Raw genomic sequence first — 27,531 nt, 5'->3', positions numbered from 1 at the left:
TGCCACCCAAGGAAGATGGTAGGCACCAAAATGGAGTCCTCAAGGAGAATCAAGGAAGTGATTAATTACGCCATGAATTCCATGTCTTAAGCTTGAAAACTCGAAAATTTGTGTAAGGCATGAAAATCCAAGGGTCAAGGAGGAATGAAAAGCAAAAAAACCCCTCGGGAAATTTTTTGAATTTTCCATTTTTAGGCACTGAATCTTATCTGAATCTGGAAATTTTAATGGATTCGGAATCGTGATAAATTTCTCTATCTCCTGGACCTGGGACCTGGGACCTAAATTTTAGGAAAGTTCTAAAAAATAGGAGATGTGAAAAGTTGGTCAAGAAAGCTCCCTGCGGACATGATGAATTCAAAGAGCACAAAAATTCCTTTCTCAAGGAACAAATTTCCAGAATTTCTTCTCCAGTTCCAAAATGTGCCCAAGGTTGGAAACAAGACATAAAAATCAGGGTTCAGGAAGAAAAATTCAAAATTCAAAAAAATTCCTTTAAGGAAGAATTGCTGCCCAAGAAGAAGAAATTCCAAGAAAGTGGAAAATTGACTAAGTGTTGGACATTCCTTCCTTCAGGACAAAATTCCAAGAAATGTGAAAATTTGGCTGTGTTGGAAATTCCTTCCTTCAGGACAAAATTCCAGGAAATGTGAAAATTTGGCTTAGTGTTGGAAATTCCTTCCTTCAGGACATAATTCCAGGAAAGGTGAAAAATTGACTGTGTTGGAAATTCCTTCCTTCATGACTTGATTTTTGGGAAAGATGAAAATTTGGCTAAGTAATGGAAATTCCTTCCTTCAGGACGAAATTCCAAGCAAGGAAGAAATCACACCCAAGGATGAATTGAAGATAAAATTTCTAAGGCAAGGAAGGAATCAGGGATGAACTGAACAAGAAATTTCCCCTGGGAAAATTCTTGAAAAATCTATTCTCGAGCATCAAATCACATCCAAATTTCAAATTCTCTCCCTCCTGGACTTGAAACCATATTTTGTGGAAAATTCCTAAAAAATAGGAGATGGTGAAAATTGATGGAAAACCTTTTCCAAGCAAGGAAAGTTGAAGAGACTTCAAGAAAATTCTTCTTGAATCAAATTTTCTCTCTCCAACAATTCTAGATGTGCAGGAACGGATATACGATGACGAGGTCCACTTGCATGGCGAGGATCTATTGAATGCATGGCAATAGGGTGGCGCACTCATTACCGAAATATTTGACCAAATGGCAACCCGGTCATTGCATGTTGAATTTATGGCAGATTCCTTTTGCATGCAGCCGCTACATGTGGAAATGATGGAGAATTTATGACATAATGGGGTGATTTTTGCATGGATGAATATTCAACACATGGGTGAATTTGAAAGAGGTGGTACATTTAATGTGCAATGGATGCTATTTTGGGTGCCATTTTTGGCAGGATTGTAATTAATTGTATATGGGCTTTATGGGGCATTTATTGTTGATTCCCACCTTGTTGCATCATGTGTGGGGAATCTTTTGGGGAAACCCTAATTAGGGTTTGGCATGTAGTCATGGCCTGAGGCCTATATAAAGGGGTGACCCCCCTCATTTGTAAGAGGAGGGAGCTTTGTATGAAATTGTTGCGATAAGTTTTTGAGAAAATAATAGTGAAGCATTGTTCTCTGATGGTGTCCACTTAAGTTATTTCTTCAAAACTTGCATGGTTTCTGTTATCACAAAAGCTTGCACCCTTGCTGAGCTATCAACTTAGCAACCTTGTGAAACATGGAAACAACCTCGAAGTGTGGGACCTTGCGCAAGGGGGTTGAATCTCCGGAGAAGGCCGACTTCCTTCTCTATCTAGGTGCAGGTGTTGAACCAACTCAACACTTCAAAACTAACTCCTAAACCTATCCTAACAACTTGCAGAGGCAAAAGGAAGAGAGAATTGCTTGGAATAAAATGGGGTGATGCACCAAGAAGAGATTGTTTCTCTCCCTACCGAAATGACACAGGTAATTAACTGAAACACCTTGAAGGTGCACAACTTTTCAGTTGTATAAGTGATCCCAATGCATATATGAAGGTTAGAATTCATTGAATGCCAAGAGGGGAGAAGGATTCCCACAAGTCACACTTAGAAAAACCAGTTAACACAGCATATATGAAGAGAAAAAGCCACAAGACATACACCTATGATGGAGGTAAGAAAGCATAGACAAAATACATAAGTTGAAAAGAGGCAAGAATGGTGATTTTCAATTAATCATAAGGCCAAAAGCCAATCTTACAGTTGCAGAAATGCAAAAGATTACAAGTCTTCAAGAGAAGAGAAGAGCATAAGAGATCTCAAGGCAGCAGGGAGAGAACCCTTTACAATGAGGCTTAAAAGCCACTATATAGAAAATGGTCACAAGGGTGATCATGACCCCTGCATGTCAGTCTGGAAGTGCAGGGAAGTGCATGCACTTGACTTGTACATGCAAGCAACCTAGCCATACCTCCAAAGGCAATTTTGAGGAAGATAGATTGACTGACCTTCCAAAGTCAGACATGACATAAGTCACCTAGCATGGCCCCGCACCTCTCTTGATGGAAATCCTACCAAAAAACATTAAATGCACCCCTGTTGCTCCGCAAAAAAAGTGCATAAGTCACCAAGCTGTCAGAGCATTAAAAGCCTTTGAGTGTCGATCACGCCATCCAGAAGTGTCGCCTGTCGGAAGGAAGGTTGGAGACTTTGGAAGCTCGGACTCCCGAAGTGAGGAAGACAAGGGAAGAACCTCGGAACCTCGGGGTTCCGGAGTTCCGGAGGAACTAGAGAGAGAAAGCAAAAGGGGAAGGAACTTCGGAACCTCGGGGTTCTAGAGTTTCGGGGAGAAGAAGGAAGAAGGGGGAGGAGGGAACGTCGGAACCTCGGGGTTCCGGAGTTCCGGGGAGAAGAAAGAAGAAGGGGGAGGAGGGAACGTTGGAACCTCGGAGCTCCGGGGTTCCGGGAAAGGCAAGGAAGGGAACTTCGGAACCTCGGGGTTCCGGAGTTCCGGGATAGAGAGGGAAAGGGACTAAGAGAGAATGGGAACTTCGGAGACCCGAGTCACCGTAGTTGGGGAACTTCGGGGATTGGAGTCACCGTAGTTGGGGAACTTCGGGGACCAGAGTCACCGTAGTTGGGGAACTTCGGGAACCAGAGTCACCGTAGTTGGACAAGGAACTTTGGGAACTTGGGGGTTCCGGAGTTCTAGGGTTGAAGACTTGGAACTTTGGAACCTGGGGGTTCTGGAGTTCCGGGGACTAGGAACTTCGGAACCTTGGGGTTTCAGAGTTCCGGGGTTGAGGAACTATAACAAAAGAAAAGCTAAGGGAAGGAAGGGAACTTCGGAAACTTGGAGTTCCGGAGCAGGAAAGAAAGAGGCTAAGGCAAAGAAACTCGGAACCTCGGTGTTCCGGAGTTCTGGAGCAAGAAGAAGGAAGAAGACAAGGGCAAAGAACTTCGGAACCTCGAGGTTCCGGAGCAGGAAGAAGGAAGAAGACAAGGGCAAAGAACTTTGGAACCTCGGGGTTCCGAAGTTCCAAGAAAAGGAGAAAGAGAGGGCCTTGGGAGGAACTTCCTCCGGACAAGGCAACACTTCACACCTTATGATTCTTCTCTCCTTGATCAACCGGGGCAGTGCTGGTCCATGGGACATGTCTCTGATCGGTTCTCACTGATGGACCAAGGGTGTCATAACATGAAAACAGTTTCACCTTCCTCACTTAGAGTAGAATTTTATTTTCTTAGTTGTTAGATAAAGTGCTTGGATTTCAATGGAGAATGTAATGGTGTTTGATGAATTTCCATGGTTCATACTTTTTGCATCTTGCTGATTGTAAGTTGCAGTGTAAAGTTAGCCTGAACCCCCAAATTTGTGCTAAGTTCGATTGTGAATAGTCGTTTGGATTGCACCGTGTTGGGTAATCAAATGCACTTTCTCAATGTGAAAATCCTTCAACATCCTCAAAAGATTGCACCGGTTCTTGTGGAGTTGTAGTTGATCTTGGCGAAGCAGAGCTTGGTTTATTTGGAATTTGTCCACCGAAGCATTAATTGTTGATATCATTGCATCGTAGAATTGCCATATCCGATGATGGAGTTCCAGCCACAACAAAGAAGTGAAAGAATGATGCAAACTTAAGGCCCCTTGGATTACCAGCAATCATATCAGCCAACTGAGTCACGCCCGTAGCATAAAGGAACCTTGGACTCAATTGTTTGAACTTCTTGCAATCTTAGCATGCAATCGCACTTTGATCAAGAGAGAGTGAAGTGACCGTTAGGCAACTTTATTCTATGTTCGACGTAGTCATAAAAAACACATCAACATGACCCCCTTTTTCCTGCTTTCCGCGTGTTTAGGTTAGGGTTTTGGTAGCTTAGTGGGCAATTTTCTGTTTCCCGTGCTTGAGTCTCGGAGTTTTGGTCATGCCTAGTGTCATTTAGAGTTTTAGAAGTTATAGGATCAAGCATGTGAAAGTTGAGTTTCTTTTTATGATCCTAGTTTTGTCTAAGTGTAGACCTTTCGAGCAGTAATGTGTTTTTTTTAAAACGTCCATGTCGGTGATTTTAAGTGCTAAGGTGTTTTTAGACCTTTTGGAGTTGATTTCTCGCTCCTAGGAAGTTATTCAAATTGATTTCGCACATTATCCCGATAGATTTCCTTGTGTTACGGTCCAATTTTTGATGAATTTGCCTAGGTCCAGTCAAGTTTTATTGAGTTTTGAAGTTTCCTAGTGATTTGAGTGGAAAAATCATCATTTCTCGGATGAAAATCCATATTCTAAGGGTTAAAAGGTCAAAATTCCATACTAGAGGTGCTTTTCCCCTCATATTCCTGACTACCCATGGTTTTCCCCACTCAAACTCCAAATTGGACATGGATTTCCCTTGGAATCCATACTTGCCTCATTTTTCCACCACTGTGAATCCATACTAGGATCGAATCTCCCTTGGATGCAATAAATTTTGACTAAGTGTTAGGATTTATCCTGACTACCCACGTTTTTCCACCAGGGAGTATGGATAGGATTGCGGATGACATTTGTCTTGATTCCACACCTGGGTCGATTTTCCACCAGGTCTTTTGTGACAAGTTTTGAGGATTTTTGTGCAGACACTTAGTCTTGACTCAAGTCGATTTTCCACTGAGAGAGATTTCCAATGTTTTGAGTCTAGATTTTCATCCAAACTGGGGTTGTTTTTCCACCAGGGGGTATTTTTGTGTGAATGATATAATTTTGAGTGGAGTTTTCATTCCAGACCTAGATCGATTTTCCTCTAGACCCCATTTTGTGCACATTTGATGATTTTTAATGGGATTTTTTTATCCCTATTGGGATCGGTTTTCCCCTAAGGGGATATTTTGATGATTTTAAGTGATTTTTGTTAGGATTTTTTAATCCTTCGATCGATTTTCCCCAATTGGCCCATTTTGGATTTAAATTGAAATATTTAAATAAAGTGAGCCCCATTTAATTGTTTTTTTTAATGAAAGGCAATGATTATTTTAAAAATAAAAAAAACAGTTAATGATTTGCAATGAGCATTTAATGTTTTCAACCTTCTAGAAGCAAATCGGTTTCTACTAGGTAAGTACAAGAACAAGTGTTTTATCCCACATTGCTTGTGTGGTGAGAGTTGATGATGAAAGTAAGTTCAAATAGAGATAGATCCAACATTATTTTATTATTGAGTTTGCCAAGTATATCCATACTTGGGGCGATTTTCTCTCTAGTTGGCAATTTTGGAGGAAGTGTTCCAATGAAGTGATTGATTGAAGACTATTCTTGCTGCCATTGCCAGTTATTTTTTACAGCTTGGCAACTTTTGGTGGCTGCCATTGATAACTTTGTGCCACGATTTTTGGAGAGGTATCTCCATTTTTGGTTAGGTAGCGATTTTGCCAAGTAGGGTGATTTTTCTGTTTGGGTGATTTTTCTGTTTGGGGGTTTCTACCTCCAACTTAGGCGATTTTCCTTGATGCTGCCATCCTTGCTTGCTGTTCTCAGACTTGATTTGGCAGAATGGAGTTTGCTTTGATGACATTTTCAGACTTGTGTTTTTGGCGCCATAGTTGGAGAAATTTCGATTTTGGTTTTGCAAGGGTTTGGTGCCATATTTTGGTGGATTTCCTTCATGTTTGGTGGCTGCCATTGTTCCTACTTGCTGTGATCATTGCAGATCTAAGTCTTGACGCCATTGTTACAGCTGATGCGACCTCCATTGTTGGCTGATCATCAATTTTCAGACTTATACTTCATTGCCCAGCCAACCACAACTTCAACGATTCACACTTGGAGGCATTTTGGGGATCATTTTTCAGTCAATCCTCAGACCATTTGCGAGCTGTCACAAGTCTGCAACTTCATTTTGGCTGCTTGTCCTCAGAAAACTTATCTTATACCAGCCATACCTATGTTCCCGAGTTTGGTTGCTTTCACCATCATGATTGATTTTTATCAAATATGTGCATATTTTGAATGATTGCAACTTGTTTTGGGGGGTTAATTTGTACTAGTTGCAGGTTGTCTTCAGATTTGTTGGCAGCCATTGTTGACTTCGGAAGGTGTCCTCAGACATAATTTTGTGTGAAAACACAACCTTTCACATCTTTCCTTAGTCACTCTTGATCCGGTATACTCCTTTGCACTTAAATTTGCACAAAATTTCTAAGTATAAGGAGGTGTTGATTTCATGAGGGTTTCATACCTTAACCTTGTCACATTTTGTATTTAAATTGTTGAAATCTATCTAGAGTGTGGATTATTTTCCTGATTTTCATACCCTAATTAGTCTAAATCTTTAAGAAGTCAGGAATTTTATTTAAGAATATTATTTTTCCTAAGTTCTAACTTCAAGCTTTGTACAGGTGCGATGTCGAAGTCCGGACTTAAGGAAAGGAGAGAACAACAGAAGATACTTGAGACTGGATTCTATTTGGAATCCAGGATGTCATGCAGATGGAAGGAGATAATGGACACAAACATGCATTTCTTGAACTTGAACCAGATGCGACAGCGGATGTTCGGAGTTGGAAGCCAGATTCCTTCCCTAGCGTATGTGAACATTATGAAGAGTGGTATTTTCAAGCCGCTGGATTTTCACAGTCCATTCAGTGCAGTGAGCTTATCCTGGAGTGTGCACGATGTTATGATCTTTGCTCCCAAATGATCAAGACTCCTAAGGGCGTCGTCATTGCCTACCTTGCTGAGGATGTGATTGCTAAAGTGTTTGGAATTCCACGTGGAGCAGACATGAAGGATGTAACTAAAGATGAATATGAAGATCGATATAAGAAGATGGATGCGTGTAAGACCATGGTGAATAAGGAGTGGATGATGGAGCCTAGGCCTCATCATTCCAAGGCTCCCAAGACACTCATGTGCACAAATTTCAAAGAGGAATATAGTGATTTAGTATTCCTGCTTAACCGAGTGATGGGGATGCCACAGGGTGCAATATACGATGGATGGATGTTCAATTTTATCTAGGATTGTCTTAGAGGGACGTTGATAAATTGGTCTAGAATCATAAGTGACAATCTGGACTTTCAGATGAGGAATGTAGAGCGGTCCAAGTCATTCGCCATGACTTCCTATTTGGTGTACCTGCTTGCACGGTTTGTTACATACAAATGATTGATATGTAGAGGTGAAGTCAGGAATGGGCAAGGACAATTCAGTAGTTATGAGTGCTATCCGCAGCTGAACATGTATAGAATTGAAGATTATGAGAGTGAATGAAGTATTCACAATGTACATCATGCGGATGCTGCAAGGCGGAATCCACAGGAGGTTGTCCAAGGAGGCAACGAAGATGATAGATAAATATGGATTGTGGTATATACAGTTTCCCACTTTCATGTACCTTAGGATTCATGGGTTTCAATCCGAACTCTATAGACTTCCTAGGTATCCTTCCGACAGAATGATCTTGTTGGAAGTGGTGAGACAACTTCTAGAGTTTGATTCCATTTAGAAAGAGAAGCACAAGACAGGCATGACATTCCTTATTTCAGTTGGGAAGACGTTGGAGGTTTGCCAATCTGCCTTAGCTGCCAGCACTGCGAGTGAGGATCTTGCATTCTATCGATTTGCAACCTTCAAGAGAAGAGAAAGATTTGATCTAGAGAAGAAAGTTGGAAGGATTAGGGGATAAAAGTTCATCCACAAGGCAAACATAAAAGATTATTGGGCCAACCTGATGGACGAGCAAGCAGTGAAGAGACTAATGTGGTCCAAGATGTTAGTGGATTTCATGAGGAAGTGTGGACTTTTCCTCATTCTTGATCAGGTGTTAGATGACAGAGATCATACGCATCCACAGTATGAAAATGAAATGAAGAAGGGGATCTTATTGCCTAATTGGTCAGAGTTAGAAGAGATAGATTTGAAGATATTGATGAGAGAGGTCTTGAGTTTCTCTCGAGCATGGGTGGATATTTAGATGAATAAGTTAGTTGATATGGGTCTTTCCTTCACTTATGAAAAGATGAAACCGGAAGAATCCGCTTCCGAGGATGATCAGATGACTATCGGTGATGTCAGGATTCACACAGATGAGGAGAGTCAAGCTCCCAAGAGAAGGAAAAACACACTAGGAGAAGTCAAGGCCAGAGGGAAGAAGATTGAGGAGGTCAAGAAGAAGAAACAAAAGACTATCATTCCTTCGCCTATCATTCCTTCACCCCCTCTTAGTGTCTCATCAATCAAGGAAGTTGAAATGATAGAACAAAACAAGGAGACCCAACAATGTTCCAACACAGTGATACTACCAGAGAATATTTAGGATTTACATGCCACAGTGACATCCGCTCCACCAAATGAGAATGATGATCAACCGGGATCCCCGACTGTCCTTTTGGAAGTTAGTTTGGGAAATGAGGTATATGATTTGATCAGGAGCAATCCTGATGATGATGATGATGTTATCTCGACATTGAGAGGGCTTGATCGAGATATGTGTCTCGATGAGGGTATGGAGATGTCCGCTATCCCTGATTGGCTAATGGAGAGTATGGAAAAGAGTAAGAAAATGATAGAGGTATAGCCTATTGATAACATGGATGACTACTTAGCTAGGAACAATAAGGAGAAAGAACCTAAGAGAGCTGAGATCTTGTCGCACATAGCTAGAGATGAGATAGGAATGTGGATTGCCCAGATGGTTGTTCCTATTGGAGGTGTGACGACGGACATTGCTACTCCTATGGATTTCCAGATTACTTTAGTTGCCCTTGGCTGTACTACAAGAGAGCAAGAATTTCAGAAGGTTGGTGATAACCTTACGGCAATCAATGCAAGATTGGATAGAGAGATTGAAGAGAAGGAGAAGTACAAAGAAGAAAATATCAGACTTAGAGAGTACATTGCAGGGATAAGGCCTGAGAATCCCACCCTTATTTCCCCTATTGCAGTTGATCATGGACTACATTCACTCTCTTGGAGGTGGAGAAATGGATTGAAAGTGCAAGAAAATAGGCGGATGATTTCCTTACTCAGTTTGTCCAGGCATATGATAGGACAATAGGGCTCATGTTTAGAATCCAGTATTTGGAGGGAGTTTGGGAAGAATTCCGACTTATCCAGGATAGGACTATTCCACGCCTCAAAGCATTGAAGAAGATTCCCAAGTCCACATTGATCAAGGAGAATATTGTGCACAATGGAGACAGATATGATTTCCATGGCTGGTATTGTTCATTGGCCATGAAGAAATCAACTTATGAGAACGCCCAACTGAGTTGTACAGAGATGGAAGGATCAATTCAGGATATTCAGTTGAAGATCCTTGCCTCAATTGAGGAGTTATTGGGTGTTGATGTTAGTGATGCTAGTGGTTTACACTTAGCCGAATTAAGAGACAAGATGAAACTTACGTATTTCTGTCAGTTGGACTCTTTGAAGAAGAGTCAGATTGATGATTTGGTCTCTTTGTTGATTCATGTTCATAGTTCGCAGAAGCTCATGTCGGATTGGGAGAACACTTTGGATGCTTGCTTGGACACATTGGATGTGATTGATTTACAACAGGATACCTTACCTAGCATTTCCATGGAGAAATCTTATTCTGTATTGGCTAGATTCTTGGAGTATGCTAGGAGAGAGAGAGATGTAGGGAGGAATCTTCTAGAAGATTCCCTATTTGATGACTAAGTATTTTTTTATTGGGCCATATGTTGGTGGCACCATTTTTGATGTAAACCCTAATTAGGGCAATTCTAGGGTTTTGTTGGCATGATCTTGGCCCTTGATTTACTTTTAATCTTGGCCATCCATTTTGTCTGAGACTCTATATATACCTCATTGTCTCTCATTTGTAAGGGAGAGTTTTTGTAGAATTGTTGGTATATGCTGCAGCTATTTGAATCTAAATCATTGTTCAATTTGTTGGTGATTTTGCTCTTCAAATGTTGTCTTTGCATTCATGGTTCTCAATTCCTCCAAGTTAGATTAGAATTTGTTTTCATGTTTGTTAGATTGAGTGGAAGATTTGTTGAATATATTTGTGCGGAATCCTTAATCCATACCACTGGCTTCTTGCCGTTGGTAAGTGCGCCTTGTGTGGTCAACTGGAAATTTGAGTAAGCTTAACTTCAATTATTATGCATCCCTTGACAAGCATCAGCTTGGATGGTGTCAACGTCTGATGGTAATAGTTTGAAAATCCATAAGTATACCTTAGATGATTGCACTAAGTTTGTGTCAATACCTGTTTGTGAGACCTTGCCTAGTTTGATTCCACTAAATTTGTTCATCATTTTACATTCCTAGGCTTAGAATAGATTTCCTGAACCCTATTCCTTTTGCCCATTTTTTAGTAAGAATTAAGTCCAGAACTACATTGCTAAATCCTAAGTTGTTAGCAAACCTATTCCGCATATTTCATGATCAAAGAAGATAATCCAAACATTTGTGTAAGTCCCCAAGTGAACACAACAATTCACATCGACCATTGAGTTACCCACTCGTCAAGACCTGACATGTAGAAACCTTGGAATCATTTTAGTTGATCTAACCCTTAGCATCTGAGGTGATTTTGTTCAAGAGAGGTAAATTACCTTGGTATTTTATTCTGAAATGTTATGTGCATAAAACACACATCAACAGGATCACATTTGTGCTGATTTGTCAAAATAATAATTGAAGATTTTATTGTCAAGGATTGAATTGATTGATTATTTACAAGGAAATCTGATTGATATTGTGCAAATGCTGATCATGGAAGGCATTGTGGATGATTTTCTGTTGCACAAGATTAACTTTGTTGATTTCCAGTCATTTTTATTATTGGTTGTGAGGTGTTTGCTGCTGTTTTATCTTGCCGAACCATTTGTGGGGAAAGTCATGCCGTGTAGCTGCTGTGCAACCCCTTTCTTGGCTGCACCAAGGTCAAATCTACCCTAAAAAAACATTTCCAATTGCCACATTCATCATTGTACACCTGTCTTGGTTTGCCCTACCACATGAAAGCCTATCCTACCATTGGTTGTAGTTCATATCAACATTATCACAATTGCAGCAGCCTTACACCAAGCATAATTAATATTGCTAAGGAGTTGTACAGCTGTACGATGAAGTTGTGAGTGTATATCTCTATGAGTTTTTCTGAAAATTAATAAATATATTGGCGCCAAGTTGCAGATCTATTATTGGTGATTTATGAGGATTTATTGCTGCTACTAATTATTGTATTTGTTAATTATATTGGCTGTAATAATTAATTATGATGATTACTTTTTTTTTTCTTTTTGATCGGTGAATACTTTTGATTGGAGCTATGAACTAGTGGGGCCACAATGGGGGACCCCACCCCTGAGATCAGGCTGAGGCATTAACACCTCCCCAATAGGCATCTGCAGGTTTCTACCTTCTTCCTTTCCATCCTTTTTCCTTCCTTCCTTTCTTCCTCTCCATTCTCCTTTTTCCCACTCTAGCCTCCCTCCCTATCCTTTTCTCTACCGTCCTCTCCTTGTTCTCCTCTTCTTCATCTTTTTCTCCTATCCGTCTTCCTCTCCTCATCCTCTTCTCTCCATTCACCTCCTCCGCTTGTCATGCCTCCGAATGCACCGACATACGCTTCCTCCACCAGTCACTACTCCAAGTGCACCATCCTCTTGTCCACATTAACCATGAAATTTGAGGCATTAACACCTCTCTTGTTAATTCTGTACTTTAATACTTACGTAACAACCCTCCTCTACTGTCATCCATTGTCCAACCTTTGGTCTCCATCCTCCGACTCGATCCATTGACAGTACTCACCACCTCTCCTATCGCCGCCTGAGTAGTCACCATCTGTCATTCAGTGTCGTTCCCCAACCTTCCGTTCTCCGTCAATCACCTTCTGTCATCCGACCTAGTTCCGCCAAGCTTGAACCTATGATGCAGTATCAACACTACGCTTGCAACAACCGTTGCACTGCAGGGTCAACCCCAGTTATCATGATTACTTATTAGATCTGTTGTTTATGATTAATTGTGAGGTGTATATGAAGCTTTAATATTTATACTAGTTGTTAGTACATGAGATCTGCTTTAATATTTATCATATTTTTTTCATATAACAGTTTCCAAGTTTATATCAGCTATCAATATTCGGATTTGTTGTCATATTGAATATTTTTAGCATTTGAGGGTTTCCTAATTCATATTAGCGTTGTGAATTGTTGGATTTGCTGTTTCAACTATAATATTTTGACAAATGAGGATCTCATAAATTATTATTGTGAATTGTATAGTTGTTCAGTATCTTTTTTGTTGTAGTTTGGCATCTAATACATTCATATGCTAGCCAATATTTGCCTTAACTAAGTTAGAAAGGAACAAGTATTTCTTGTTGAATGCAAAGATCCCAATAAGGGAAAAGATGTTCCAGTCCCAGAATTCCCTACAAATCTCCAAGCATTACAAAGATTGACTCTTTGCCACATGTGATCGATTTTAAGAATAGCTATGTTGATGGATATGGAATTCATAAGAATGTTATGGTTGATTCTAATTTTGAAATCATAAATCACAAGGGTGGTTGTGTTCTTGCAAATCTCATAATATATTGTAAATCAACAAGAGAAGTGATGGAAAAGATAGTAATAGCACATATTTATAGTTTCATATTATGCCATTACAAGATTCTTATTGTCATGGAAAGCACTCTAATAATGGGGAAAGGAGAAAAGATAAAACTTGTAGTAAAGAGCACACAGATTCTTTTGCTTAAATTCAAATTTGTATATGCATGATGGGATGCGATCTCGGTGCTGTTTTGAGATATATGAAGGATAAAATCATTATTGCTAATAGACTCATCATTCTAAACACTTGGGTATGAAAACTCTAGCATAAGGTACACATTGAGAATGTTAATCAGGTTATAAAAGTTTAGTGTTTGTATCATGTCCCTTTTTCTGAAATTATGAAATTAATCAAATAATTAATTGGAGTTGTCAAAAAATAAAAATATATTAAAAGATGTCTTACATAAACCATTCAAAAATCAGAAATATGATTATTTTAATTTTTAAATAAACAATTAAATATTCAAGTTGTCAAAAAATAAAAATTAAAAGACAAATTATATTTAATTATTTAAATAAAGTATTTAAAGTGATTATTTAAAATTTTGCTATACCATGGTGCAAAAAGATGATCTGAAAAACAATTATATTTTTATAACTTCGGGAAATATTCACCAAAAATTAAAAAAAATTATTTTATTTCCTCAAAATGAAGATATGAAGATGAGTGTTTTTGAAAAGCCTCTACATGCCTTTTGAAACAATTTCATTTTACAAGAACTAAGATATGTTCTTCTTTTCTTGAGGATGAAAACCCTTTGGTTTTGTGAAGCCTCAAGGATGAAATCCCTCATAGTTTTCAGTTTAGTTTCACACAAAGGTTGCCAGTGTGCTTTAGTGGAAAAGATTTCTAGATTTTCGGTTTTTAGTTTTGTGTGAAGCGTTTGGGTTTGTGAAGATTTTCAGATTTCCCATGTTTGGATGTTGGGGAAATTTTAGAAAATACAAAAAGAATAGTTTGATGTGTTTCTAGTTCTTTGCATTTAAATTTTCCAGTTTGTTGGTTCCAATTTTTTTGTATTATGAATGTTTGGTGAGTTCCTATGTTATTTTGTAGTTTATCTGAAAATTGGCAATAATAAGAATCTTTTTTGGAAATTTTATTTGTCTTGAAAGTAAATGTTATATTTTCATTGGTGACTGTGCAAGCTTGTTTTGTCGTACCATTTCTAAGGCAAATATATTAGAGCACCTATTTTCTATGGTGGAAGGCCGGTCTGTTGCATTTCCTTTTTCTAGCTATATTAAACTAATTTTGGATTATCATATTTGGAACCATCTTCAATATTTGCTAAAATTTTATATTGTTTCTGATTGCCATTCCATTTGGGGAGACAATGACTGACTTTATCCTGCTATTCAGTCTTAATGGTTGTCGAAGCAAAGTCTGCTGCATTCTAATTAGTGGTTTGCCACTCCTAACCAATCTTTTGTCCTATTTACTATTCTAAGTTTTATCTTTAAGTTATTTGTAACTTTTCAAAAGAATAAAGGTTTCACCAAAGACAAGTTTGACACACTGCTATTTGGCTGGTCGCTAATTCTCTTTTCCTGCAGCAGTACCAAATTCTCGAGTTAGTGCAACATTGATATAAAGTATTGATATTTTGATTGAACTCACCGTATGGGTTATTATTAAAGTGTAGGGAACAATTTCTTTGGTAAGTGTGACATTGTTTGTGATTGGCCGCTCCTAGCCAAGCCTTTCTCTTTTACCTATGTAGGTCATCTGAGTGTGAAGGTTTTGTGTGATATTAATTAGTATTGTAGTCTGTACTCTTTGGGTGAAAGTCACAATCTTTCTTGATTTTATCATTTATTTTCCAGCCTGCACTAAGCTGTTGATTGTAATTAGGAAGCCACATTTGGATGCAATGTTGAATATTCATGTTTTTCATAAGACTTTCCATCACAACCATTTGTTTCTGTTATTTGTTGTAAAATGAACAGTGGTCAAGCTGAGTTAATTCTCTGCACATCACAGGCTTGAAAGGGGTTGATATTACTTGTTAGTATTCATAGTAGATTTGTTGTGTAGATCATTAAATTATTGATTGTTTTTTGTGTATGCTATTTTGGTGTTTGATTCTGCTATTTTTTTTTGATAGTGAATTAAGATCTAAAAGATTCATTAGGATAATAAAAGTTATTGTACCATACGCTTCTTATCTCCACTTGCTTCCATGCTTTTTTATTGAAAATTAAAATTCAAAATAGCGCTAATATATTTTGCAGGAGAATGTTCATGCTAAACATTATTATTGTAATTGTGAAATTGTTTGCTAATGGAATTTATGTCTGTACATGTATGAACAATATCTGATTGGTTTCTCTTCTTCTGACAGAGCATTATATATTTCATGCTTGTGATGGGATTTGATCTTCTGCCTTCCATGCGTGTCTGTTGGACTCCAGTAAAATCTTGGTTTACACAGAAGATGGATAGTAGGCATTATTCAGGATTGCCCAATGGCATAACAGAACCTTTCATCATATCTACTGTTGAATCACATGCTTCAGTGCTTGAAGATGAGGATGAAGATGTCCGAGCAGAGCGGTTGAGAGTTTTATCCGGTCAAGCTACAGATAGTATTATCTACTTGAAAAATCTCAGAAAGGTTGATAAATGAATCTTTAAATAAAGGAGGAAAAAAAGATGTACTAAATATTTCATCTATACAGACAATAATAAATACTATCAATATATTATATATTGTATGTTGTTAGCAGGATATCTCAATGGGACTGTCTATGTTTAACAGGTTTATCCAGGACGTGCAAATCAGCCAGCGAAGGTTGCAGTTCAGTCCTTAAGTTTTTCTGTTCATGAAGGGGAGTGTTTTGGTTTTCTTGGTACAAATGGCGCTGGAAAGAGTACAACATTGTCAATGCTTTCTGGTAAGATTCATTATTTATTACTTAACCATGCCTTATAGTAACCCGCATGTCTTGTTTGATTGCATGCATATATAAATATTCTATTAGAAATTTATGAAACATTAAATGTTAAATTTTACACATGGGTCAAGCAAATAAAGGCTTATAATTTTTGTTTGAGATTATGCTTCTAGATGCATGATAGTAACTGTTACAATAGTATAATCAATCTAAGCATGTAGTGTCAGGGTTGTTTAGGAGATGCAGATAAACTGAAAACGAAAAAATTCCATCTCAACCATCTTACATAATATCTTGGTAAGGAATTGTATCATGATAAAATCAAATAAATTGACTGACTGCTCTAGATTCCAGTAATTTGAAGTATCTACCTCCTTACATCAAGATTCGAGAAGGAAGTTTGTTTATTTTAATGTGTAGAATTGGAGGGCATTACTTTAATTAACACATGATCACCGTGTGTGTGAAAGATCCCTTATAGGCCCATGTATATTACATTGAAAACCCATGTCAGTATTGAATGCCATTATTTGTTCAATTCACTGGTGGAGTCTTTGACTTTTTAGTCACCGTAAGAGTCAATTGTATTATGGTCATGTTTCTTATCGAATTGAATGCTCCTTTTAACTATAATTTTGCTTTGTAGATGTTCATTGAATGAAAATTCTTGTTAATGAAGTTCTACTTAGTTCCCTTTAACATCATTCTGTCACAACTCCATTAATATTGTTGGGGTTGCTTCATCCGTTTCCCACCTGTATCTGGAGTCTGGTATGCTTTATACTCTTCCCATGGTTGGAACCTTCTCTGAACATTTACATTTTATATCATCTAGGTGGACATGCCAATCTGAGAGAAACGCTATTTTTTTCAAAATAAGTGCCTGGTAAACTTTTTAATGTGATTGTGACGCTGGCATGACACACCTTTCGGCCCCACGTAAAACGCTTTTGACGTGGAACTATGAACTGGTGAGGTCACAAATGAGGGACCTCATCTCCAATTATCAAAGCTCCGATTTAAACCTGTGAGCACCATGGATTGGCGAAGGCACAAGCCTGCGATCACAATGGCCCAGTGGGGGTTTGAACCTTGGTGGCCACAACAACACCACCACTCAACCAACACTATGGGAAGCACCCCAGTCAGAGAGAAATATGATGAGAGCTAGTGATATGGAATTATTTTGTATTTTAATATTATGTTTTTATTATTTACTCACATCTCTATGTATCCATATTCGTTTCTAATTTCCCTTGTTCTAGAATCTCATTGAACGTCTATCATCTTCTAGATACCTCCCTTTCATAAGAAGCTTTGATTTCTCTTTCTTCTCTTAGTAGCTTCCTTTTGTCTAGAAGCTTATTTCTATATCACTATACTCTATGTACCTAATATAATAGATGATAAGGTTCATCTAAGTCTTTGAGTTCTTTTTTGCTTGCAATTGTGCTCATGTAAATTAGTATTGGTGCCTATTGATTGTGGCCTTTGGATTCAGTTGTACCAAGGGTTTCCATCTTTTACCCTTAAGCCTCTCCCAATCAATTCCCTTGATCAAATGTCTTTGAGGAATTCTACTTACCACCTACACATGATCCTTATCCTATAATCCAAAAAGTTTGTTGCTTTCTTTGTTGCTATGTCTTCCCTAGATTCCTCCCTTTTGTTTTAATACCACACACATGGAAAATTTTGGCAACCTTTGTAGGAATCAAGGACTATGAAAAATTAGTTCCTTGAGGAATCTTGGCAAGAATATGTGAATACCAATAGCCTTGAATAGATCCTAGCTAGTCAATCCACCTCTTGTAAGAAGTTCCTTGCAGCTAGATCGAGAACCATGCCAATCTTATGCATAGATGATGAGATAAATGGAACAGGGCTTATAGGAGTTCCTCAAGCACTAGAGGATGACACCCAAATGGCCACTAAGATGTCCAAAACAGTAATTCAAACCTTCCAATAGCAGTAGTATGTTTGGAACCCTCTTCAAACTCAATGACAATAGTAAATCAAGACAATCCCCTGCTAATTCCAGTGCGTCGCTTGGTAGATATTGCAATAGATAAGGAAATAACAACTCTTCAATAACAAAAATAACAACAATGTCCCAAGAAGCTAAATACATTACGATGTGAAGGGAAGACCAATGATTCAATGGTGTTGCTTTGCTCGAGAGTGTCAATCAGTCAAAATAACTCAGGCATGTTATGCAAGTTGTGTGGACCTAGGAATCATGAAGACACTGATTGCCTAAAGAAAAAGGGTGAATATGCTGGCTATGGAGGAACCAAACGAGGAAGTTCTAGTGATCACCAGGTTACAAACAAAGAAGGCAACATACTGAGAACCCCGTAGGGAGAAGGAGAGACTTCGAGAAGCCAAAGCCGAAGTGAGCAATGGCGAATGAGAGAAGAGGCTTTAGTGAAGCTACTAGTACTCCACTGCGGTTAGAGTCCAAGAATAATATAGTACGAGAGGTGCTGGACATGACAATAACTATAAAGGTAACAAAATTTCTACAAACTATGCCACAATTAAAAATGACAATCACTAATATAGTTGGTGACAACACAAACGACCAGAAACAATGTAAGTCACAAGGGGAACGGACAGTGAAACCATCACGTGAAGGTAACCAGGCAATTGATCCTATGTTGCTAATAGTGAGCATCGAGAGGAAGCCAAGCGTCATCGAGATGGAAATAATGGGAAGGAAGTTAACAAATACCATCGTCGCCAAAGGCTCGGTGTTGTCCTCATATTTGTCATGCAAAAATTCGAGCGACCCCCTCTTGAATTTTTGTCAAATTTATCTTTTAAGTCATTTGGCAAGCTTCCCAAGGTTGAATTTTGTTTGAAATCTTGCCTATTTTGTGTGTGTGCCTCTTTTCGATCTTTCTTGGTTAGTTTTCTTTTGTTTTTAGTCTTCTTTTTTGCGCTTTTCGTGCAAAATCGGGTTTTAGGGGTAGCATTGCAAGTTGGGGGTTTTCTTAGTTGCATTACAAATTTACAAGTTAAAACATCACTTGTAGTTGGGGGTTAGAAACTCGACTACAAGTATATAGTATTATTTTAAATGCAAGTTTTTTAAAATTTTTTTTTTACTTGTAATCGGGTTTGTGAACCCCGATTACAAGTCTTTAAGTGCTTTTTCTTTTTAAGTCACTTGTAGTTGGGGGTTAGAAACCCGACTACAAGTTTGTCATTTTGGTTCTCTTTTTACTTGCACTGCTTGTGGCGAAACCCGACTTTCCCTCTCTTTCAGTACGACTTCAAATTTTCAACGCTTTCTTTGGGAGCATTCAAGGCGATGAGGATTTGGAATAGGAGTCTTTTCATTGCATCTTTTTAAGTCTCCTCTTGATGTTTTTCTTGTGCTATTTCAAGCTTCTTTAATCTTGGGATTGTGGCGATTTTGCATAAGGGTTTCCTTAGCTCTTTCAAGAGTTTTTATTGACAGGTATTTTTTTCTTTTTCTTTTTTTGTTCATGCTTTTGTAGATGTAAAGAAAATCGCTCTTATGGTTTTTCATGTAGGAATATGATATTTGAAATCTTGTCTCTATGCCTTGTGTGTTCATCTCATCTCATATCGGTCTTTGTATTTTTGCAAGTCACGTCTTGTTTGTGCATCTTGTGGTTTTCATATCAATCTTCCCTAAAAGTTTGTGGTCGGATTTTGCCAATCCAAGCTGCAAGTATGTGAGTTCAAGTTCGCCTTTGAGTCTTTCTAAATCCGCTGTTTGAAGCTATGACTGCAAGTCTTTAAATGAGAAAGACTTGTAGCCAGGTTTTGTATACCCGACTACAAGTATTTCTCATGCATTTTGGTTCCTTGCAAAGTGCTTTGCTTGTTATATCCCATGCGTCAAAAGGTACCAAGATAACTTGCAGTTGGGTCCTCAAGACTCGACTACAAGTGATATATTGTTTGCAAAATCGGGTGTTATTATTGCAAGTACAAGTATCAAGTTTGAACATACTTGCAGTAGGGTCTTGGAGACCCGACTACAAGCATGCCCTTGCATCTTGTTTTTCTCTCCCACATTTTGCATGAAATTGGTTTTCAAAATGATAATTGCAAGTGATGATTGCAAGTGTGTTGCCCTTTGCAATCGGATCCATCATGTGCATAACATAATACTTGTCTTTCACTTGTAATCAGGGGTCTCAAACCCGATTACAAGTGAACTCTTGAAATATTGACTTAAAGTCACTCTCAAAGCAAATCGGGTTTTGTTACTGCCACTGCAAGTTCAAAATAGAAAAACTTACTTGCAGTTGGGTCCTCAAGATGTGACTACAAGTAAAGGCTGCTCCATTTGAAGATGCGTCTTTCATACTTGTTGTATGCATATCTTTCCCCCTCCATAAAGTTCATATTGCAGAACAGTCAAGTTTGATACATTTGGAAAACTCACATTCACTTGTAGTCGGGTCTTAGAGACCCGACTACAAGTAAATCACGTTATTTTACCTCTCATGCATACTTGCAATCAGCTTTATAATATCCGACTGCAAGTACCCAAAGATGGCCTTTCACTTGGTTTGACAAACTTATGCTTCTTGCAGTCATTTTCCCCCATTTCGAGATGGTTTTCACAAAGTCATTTCATGCATTATCCATTTGAATCTCGTTTCAAGCTTCCATTTGCATGCATGCCTCATCTCTTGCCTTCAATCTTCATTTTTCCACTTGCAGTCGGGCCTTGGAGACCTGATTACAAGTGCGAACTGTGTAAGATTTTCCACTTGCAGTCACCTCTATGAGATCTGATTTGCCCTCCTGTTGCTATCCAAGCTCATCCATAAAGCATCTTTGAGTCAATCCAAGCTGTTTTATAATGAAATCCTTCCCAAATTGTGTTATGGGTGTTAGTTTTCGAGGCTTGAAGACTATAGAATTTCCGGTTGCTATAGAAGATGTTCTTATCCTCTTGAGTTTTCATCATAGTATTGCAGATTCTTGTTCAATGTCGGGAGAGCCATCTTCGCCACCAAACAAGAAGATGAAATGCAAGTATGACAAGTACCGGAATGAGGTTGCTCCCACACAGGTGGTCTCTCTTATTGATGAGATCCGAGATACAGAGATCGGACACGTTGACATGTCCGAGTTTTTGGAAAGAACATAGTGTTCACCAACACATGGGATGCAGCTGCTCTTGAACAGTCATATCCATCTAGTGTCTTCATTTCCAGTGGTTGCCTTAGAACCTGAGTTTGTTCCCGCATGTGTTGCTCATTTTGATCGAGAAATGAGAACAATCAGAAATAAGGACGGGAATGCAATTATAAGACTGGGTCCATAAACAATAGACAAAATCTTCAAAGTTCTCCCATCCCTTGTGTATGTTGACATAACCATGAAGAGTGCCTTGGATCATTATAATCAAAGGAGATTAGAATGTATCAGGCACATTAATGCAAAATGGCTGAAAACTCCTCAAACCTGTTTCTCGAGATGGCCTAAGTTGTATAGATGTGACTTTATTGAGGAAGTAGGAGACATTATCACGCTTCTTAGTAGAATCATGGGTTTGAGACATTCCAATGTATTCGAAATTTGGATGTACAAGTACATTGTGGTCATGAGGAAGAATGCATCTCGCATCTTCTGGGGAGAGATTATCAACGACAACTTGTCTGATCAGTTGTCACAAGTTTCTAACACTCACTTTGTATATGAATTCCTACTTGGTTTATATAGCAGTGTCACTCAGACAGTTTCTTGGTCTCTCTATCAAGGGTGACAAATATCTAGTGCCAGTATGGAAATATTATGATTAGTTGACTCTGAGGCCCAAGAGGCTTCTTTACAAAAGAGTGCAGGACACATTTTTCGGTCATTTCATGTGTCTCTTTGATAAGATGCTCAAGAACAGGAGGGTTTATGAGGCTGCATGGCAGAAGGTCAATGAGTATGGATGTTTGTTTTTGCAGTTCCCAACCTTCACATATATGAGGGTTGGATGTTTTGAGGGACAACCATACATGTTACCTCGATATCCTACAAATAAAGTTCTCCTGATGGATTTGGCAAGACGGTTGATGGCAGTTCATGTAGTACAACTTGCCAATAATAAGCTCGGTATAAACATTTCCTCACATAATCCACTACAGATAGGTCAATATTCTTTGAATACCTCAGCGAGTGCTAAGGCAATGGAGACAGTATTCCAGGAAATCAAGTTGAGGAAGTTTATAGCCAGAAAAGATTTTGACTACTGAGGCATGAAAGACAAAATCAAAAGGGCCTTCACCCATGTCCATCATCTAGAAGACATCTGGGTTGATCTCCGCATTGAAGAAGAAATCAGGAGAATGGACTACAGTAGGTTGACTCTGGAGCAGATTGTGGATCTTGATTTAACTAGAATTCCAGAGGGCATGGTAGATGATGGAAAGATCCTGGATCCTGAGTTTGTCGAGCAAAGAGTTGCAAAAGCTCCTCTTCCTTCTCCACAATATTCAAAGAAGGAATCTGAATTTATCATTGATAGGTTTCAGCCCATTCTTGCAAATACAAATGCTTGGCTGAAGGATAATAGGGTCAAGACTATTAAGAGCGAGGTGGAGAATGAAAGTGATTTGGCTGGGCCTACTAGGCGAAGATCTGAAGTTGGATCAAATCTAAGGAAGGTTCTTCTTCTTCTAGAACAAGGATCAAGCGGGAAGTGAGTAGAGCCTTGGTTATTCCTCCACCAAAAGTGTCATTGAAAGGGAAGGAGAAACTACAGGTGTAGATCCATGTTGTTGATGCTGAGGATGAAACCCATGATAAGAATGCTGCAGAATCACCCCCTTCAATTGGTTCAGATTCTCCTCATACGGCTATTCCACAACTGTCATTGGATGTTCCTATGTCTCTAGTTGACACAGATGTGGATTCATTTTCCACCATATATGTAAACCCCGTGGAACCAAGTACATCTGCTGGTGTTTACACATGATTATTTGCTGAAATGTCTCATGGTAGTCTTGAGAATATTTTTGAGATAAATCCCTCTTATGTGGCCATGTCCAGTGTTTCCTTTCTTGAGGCTGATACTTTTGCTTTGAACTTTGAATAGTTCATGACAGAGGCAAGTAGTGAGTTACCACATGAGCAAAGAATTGTTGTTGTTCAAACAGAAACTTCTCCTCGAGTCACTAGCGAAGATTCATAAAGAATTTTGCTCAAATCTCTTACTCCTTGGATGTGCTGACGAGGAAAGGACAACCATTCATGTGGGGGGATGAGCAGGTTAAAGCATGTGAACCCAAGTTGGGACTGGTCAGTTCACCTATCCTTGCATACCTAGATTGGAACAAAGAGTTTCTTGTGCGTGTGAATGCCTCAAACTATGCAATTGGGGCTACATTGGCACAAGTTAGTTTACAAGGACTAAACCACCCAATATTCTTCACTAGTCGCCTACTCTTAAAGGCAAAAAGAAATTATAGAACAATTGAAAGAGAGGCAATAGGAATGGTGTACTCCATACAAAAGTTCCATCATTACTTGTTGGCAACGCCATTCACCTACTATGTAGACCATCGAGCACTCATGTACCTAGTAAACAAGCCAATCATTCAATGACGGGTGAGTAGGTGGCTTCTCCCATTGCAAGAATTTATGTTCACAATCATTGTTTGGTCGAGAAAGAACCATGTCATTACTAACCAGTTGTCATGGATCAAGTCAAGAGAGCCACCAGACGGGCTGAATGACTTCATGGATGCCCATTTGTTTCAAATCACAACATTGTTGCCATGGTATGAAAGCATTAGGGAGTACCTATCTACCCCTACCTTTGCAAGGTAGATGCCACTGAGTGAAAGGTGAAAATTGCTCCTCAAGGGAAAAACCTTCCAACTCATAAATGGGTTGCTATACAACATGGGTCTTGACCAAGTGCTACGAAGATGTGTCATGCATGAGGAGATACCTGGAGTGTTGAAAGCACATGAAAGTTTGGGTAGAAGCTAGATGGGATCAAATGCCACAACACGTGAAGTCTTATTGGCAGGGCTATGGTGCAATAGTGTGCACAAATGCCCACGAATTAGTAGTTAGATGTGATACCTATCAGTTAGTTGACAAACCACCAAAGAGAGACTACATGTCGTTTCCCTTGCAGCCCTAGGAACTCTTCAAGAGTTGGGACCTATATTTCATTGGGCCATTAAAAGTCAGCCAGATGCATAGATGACAATACATTGTGGTAGCCACTTAATCACTCACGAAATGGGTGGAGGCGAGAGCACTACTGGACAACACAACCATCAGTGCAACAAAGTTTATATATGAGCAAATAGTAACAAGGTACGACATCCCCATCCAAATCACAAGTGAAAGAGGGGTGCACTTAGTCAATCATGTCAACAAATTAATGATGATGGAGTTCAAAATCTTCCATAATTTGTCCAATCCATACTACACGAGAGCCAACAACCAGGCGGAGTCCACAAACAAAGTGCTGGTCTCAATTATTTATAGGTCATGTGGTGTTGAGGATGAGGATTAGGAAGAAAGACTTTTGATCATATTGTGGGCATACCGTACAACTTATAAGGTGACAATGGGCCATACATCATTTTAGTTGATGTACGGGTAGGAAGCTATGGTCCCCACCAAATAGATGGTTCTAAGCCTGAGAATTGTAGTTGAGAACTGGCTTGGCAACACTGAGAGCTTGAAAGAATGACTCTTCACCCTCAACAAGTTGGATGGGTGGAGGATAATGGCACAATGGGCCACTGAGACCATGGAACGACGACAAAAGTTTTGGCATGACATACCTTTTGATAATGAGCTTCTGGCTAGGACAGTTGGTTTTAAAATATAATGGTCATAGCAAGATCAAGCCTAGGAAGTTTAAAGTTTGTTGGTTGTGATCATATAAAACAAGGGAGGTTGGTGAGAATGGAGCAATCAAATTAGCAACCTTGGATGACAAACGCATCCGAGATCCCATTGACGAATCCAAGCATAAGTTTTATTAGGAGAGAAAACGACCTACCTTGGCAATCAATATGTTGTGATATGCAACTCAAGGAGAAAGGATAGTAGGAAGGGATGATGCATTGGAGGAGGATCCTGTTTGAACATAACAACCATTTGCACTAGAGGACTAGGCCAAGGTAGAGCCTGGTCGAGGAACGATTAGTGAGGAAGCACGTTGAAGGAGTTGTAGTCCCACAAATCCACAAACACTTAACAAATGCTTTCTTCGGCACACCTACACTCTGGAGATGTATGGCTGGCTACTGGAGATGGATAGCACCTTATGAAGGTGTGCACCAAAAGGTGGAAGGAGGAGCAAGCCATAAAAGATGTGGAACCAAAAGATGACCCTAAAGAGGAGATTGATCTAGAGGAACAGGGGGCGAAGGTCGACCCATGCTTAAAAGTAATAGTGAAGGTAGATGACTAGTTTGTGTGTGAGCAAGATGCATATAATGAGGATATCATCAAATATTGCGTTGAGAATGGCAGAGAACCTTCACCACTATCGACATTGAATGCACCCTAGTGATTTATTCCAAATCTGGCAGGGCCACCAGAGATCAATGGTGAGGAAGTGACATGGTAGCAACAGTACGAAGGGTGATATGTTGATGGACATTATTAAGATATTGGGCTTGCCCCTTCTCTTGACAAATTTTTTGATTGGGAACATATTGGTACTTGTGAAGATGAATGTTATAAGCAAAGTTCCATGAGGGTTGGGGACATTTCCTTGGGGGGATGGGGGGATGTGTTTTGGGTACGGGGCTAGTTGGGGCCTAAGTTTGGGAACATCGAACGTCTGTGGGACGACAGGGGGGCGATGGGGGATCGGTGTTGACATAATACATATAGTTTTTGAAAAATTATTAAAAAAAAAAAAAGATGTATAACATAATAAGTAGAGCTTAGTATTCAAATGACAAATGTCAAAATATCAAATATAGACATTGGAACGAGAATTTTCAAAATTTTTCATTTCATAATCATATTAATCATGATCTAGTGTTCATCAAAATTACAATCAATTGATCAAGTTATCAAGATTCAACAATGTTCAAACTTCAAACTTTAAAAACGAAATAATAAATAGTAAACACTAGAAGTATAAACTCTAGAAGTAGAGTCTAATGACTCTAATCATCCCCAAGCTTCTTGCCTAACTCCTCAATGTCCTCATCACTTGAAGAACTAGACCCCACATTCTCAAGCTAATGTATACCAATACCAAACAGCCTTGTTTGTGTAGCGTCATCATAGATTTGTGTTGGCTCTTTTGGCTCTACATCCCATCTGGCTGTTGGACTCTCCTTGTACGTAGATGTGTTGCAGTCAATAAGACGCAACACACCATGTATTGCCACAAGGTTCTTTGCCCTCTTAGAAGTAATCTTGTTCCTCTTAATGGAGTGGATGAAGTTGTAAGTAGACGAGTTCCTCTCAACAACATAAAAACTAGAAACCTGGGACAGCAAACAAATGGCTAGAGTAGTTCTCAAAGATTTAGGCCCATGCATAGTCCGCCACAACTTGTGGTCCTCTTGTGACATAATCTCTAGATCTATCTTCAATGCCTTTGAATATCCCCATAGAGTGGCAAATTTTGTCTATTCAGTACGATTCTAGCTAGCCTTTGTAGGAACATACATTTTGTCAATTGCACTAATGAATCCTTTTTTCACCGTAGGATTCTCTATAGATGTAACTTTGCTTGGTGTTTGCATGTACCACTTCGGGTTCAATGCATAGGCAGCCATGTGTAAGGGAGTGTTGAGCTTCTCCCATCTACGATGAATGATTGGCTGAATATGCTTGGTGTAGAATTGCAGTGCAGGGCCCTTCTCTCTGACAACAACCTTCATTTGACCAAGCATAGAATCAATGCACTCATACACCTCTCCAAGGGAAGGTGCATTAGAATCCCCAAATCTAATAAGTAATAAGTATGAACACTAGAGTAATGATGGAGACAATATATTTGGCATCAGCCCTAAAGAGATCATTCCTCACCATGTCCTTCACCCTCAACCCTGGCTGTGTTTTCAACTTAGGCCACCTCTTCCATTCTGCTGTCATACACAGGCCACCTTTTTCATTTTGCTATCATAACCATTAGTTGCAATGCCTCTTGCAACTCAAGTATCATGTCCAAGAGATTATAGTATGATGCATACTGAGTCTCTACAGGTTTTAGGAATTCCCTCTTGGAAAGGTCCTAAAGAGTGCATGTGAAGTGTGTTGGTTGCATATAAACATCTGCACATCTCTAGCATCACTGAAATTTGTTTTGATCCAGCTGATTTTACCCATGTCCTTGAGTGCATTATTCATGGCTTGCACACAACAATGAGTCCACCGAATATGTCTATATGCTGCCTCAATCATCTTCCCTGTTGCTCTACACACATGGGCCGCATCTGTCACTTCTTGCACCACATTTTGTGGCCCAACCTCCTCTATAGCACTCTTGAGGATCTAGAACTGAAAATGAGCATCCTTGCTATGCCCTAAACAATCAATAGCCCTAAGGAGGGGTCCCTTGTAGATCTAACCATGATATTGATG

At 39.2% G+C, this 27,531-nt stretch overlaps 1 protein-coding gene across 3 annotated transcripts in view; it reads left to right on the top strand.

The window, feature by feature from the left end:
• The window catches only part of LOC131060731 (ABC transporter A family member 1), a 233,622-nt gene that overhangs the window by 154,988 nt on the left and 51,103 nt on the right, over nt 1-27,531 (top strand). For all 3 annotated transcript variants that reach the window (XM_057994085.2, XM_057994086.2, XM_057994087.2), the window contains 2 exons: nt 15,417-15,689; nt 15,834-15,969. In XM_057994085.2, the coding sequence (XP_057850068.2) occupies nt 15,417-15,689; nt 15,834-15,969 (409 nt within the window). The remainder of the gene's footprint in view (nt 1-15,416; nt 15,690-15,833; nt 15,970-27,531) is intronic.

The sequence above is a fragment of the Cryptomeria japonica genome, chromosome 10 (assembly GCF_030272615.1).
Source record: "Cryptomeria japonica chromosome 10, Sugi_1.0, whole genome shotgun sequence".
Classification (NCBI taxonomy): Eukaryota; Viridiplantae; Streptophyta; class Pinopsida; order Cupressales; family Cupressaceae; genus Cryptomeria; species Cryptomeria japonica.
This window is presented reverse-complemented; position numbering and strand designations above follow the sequence as displayed.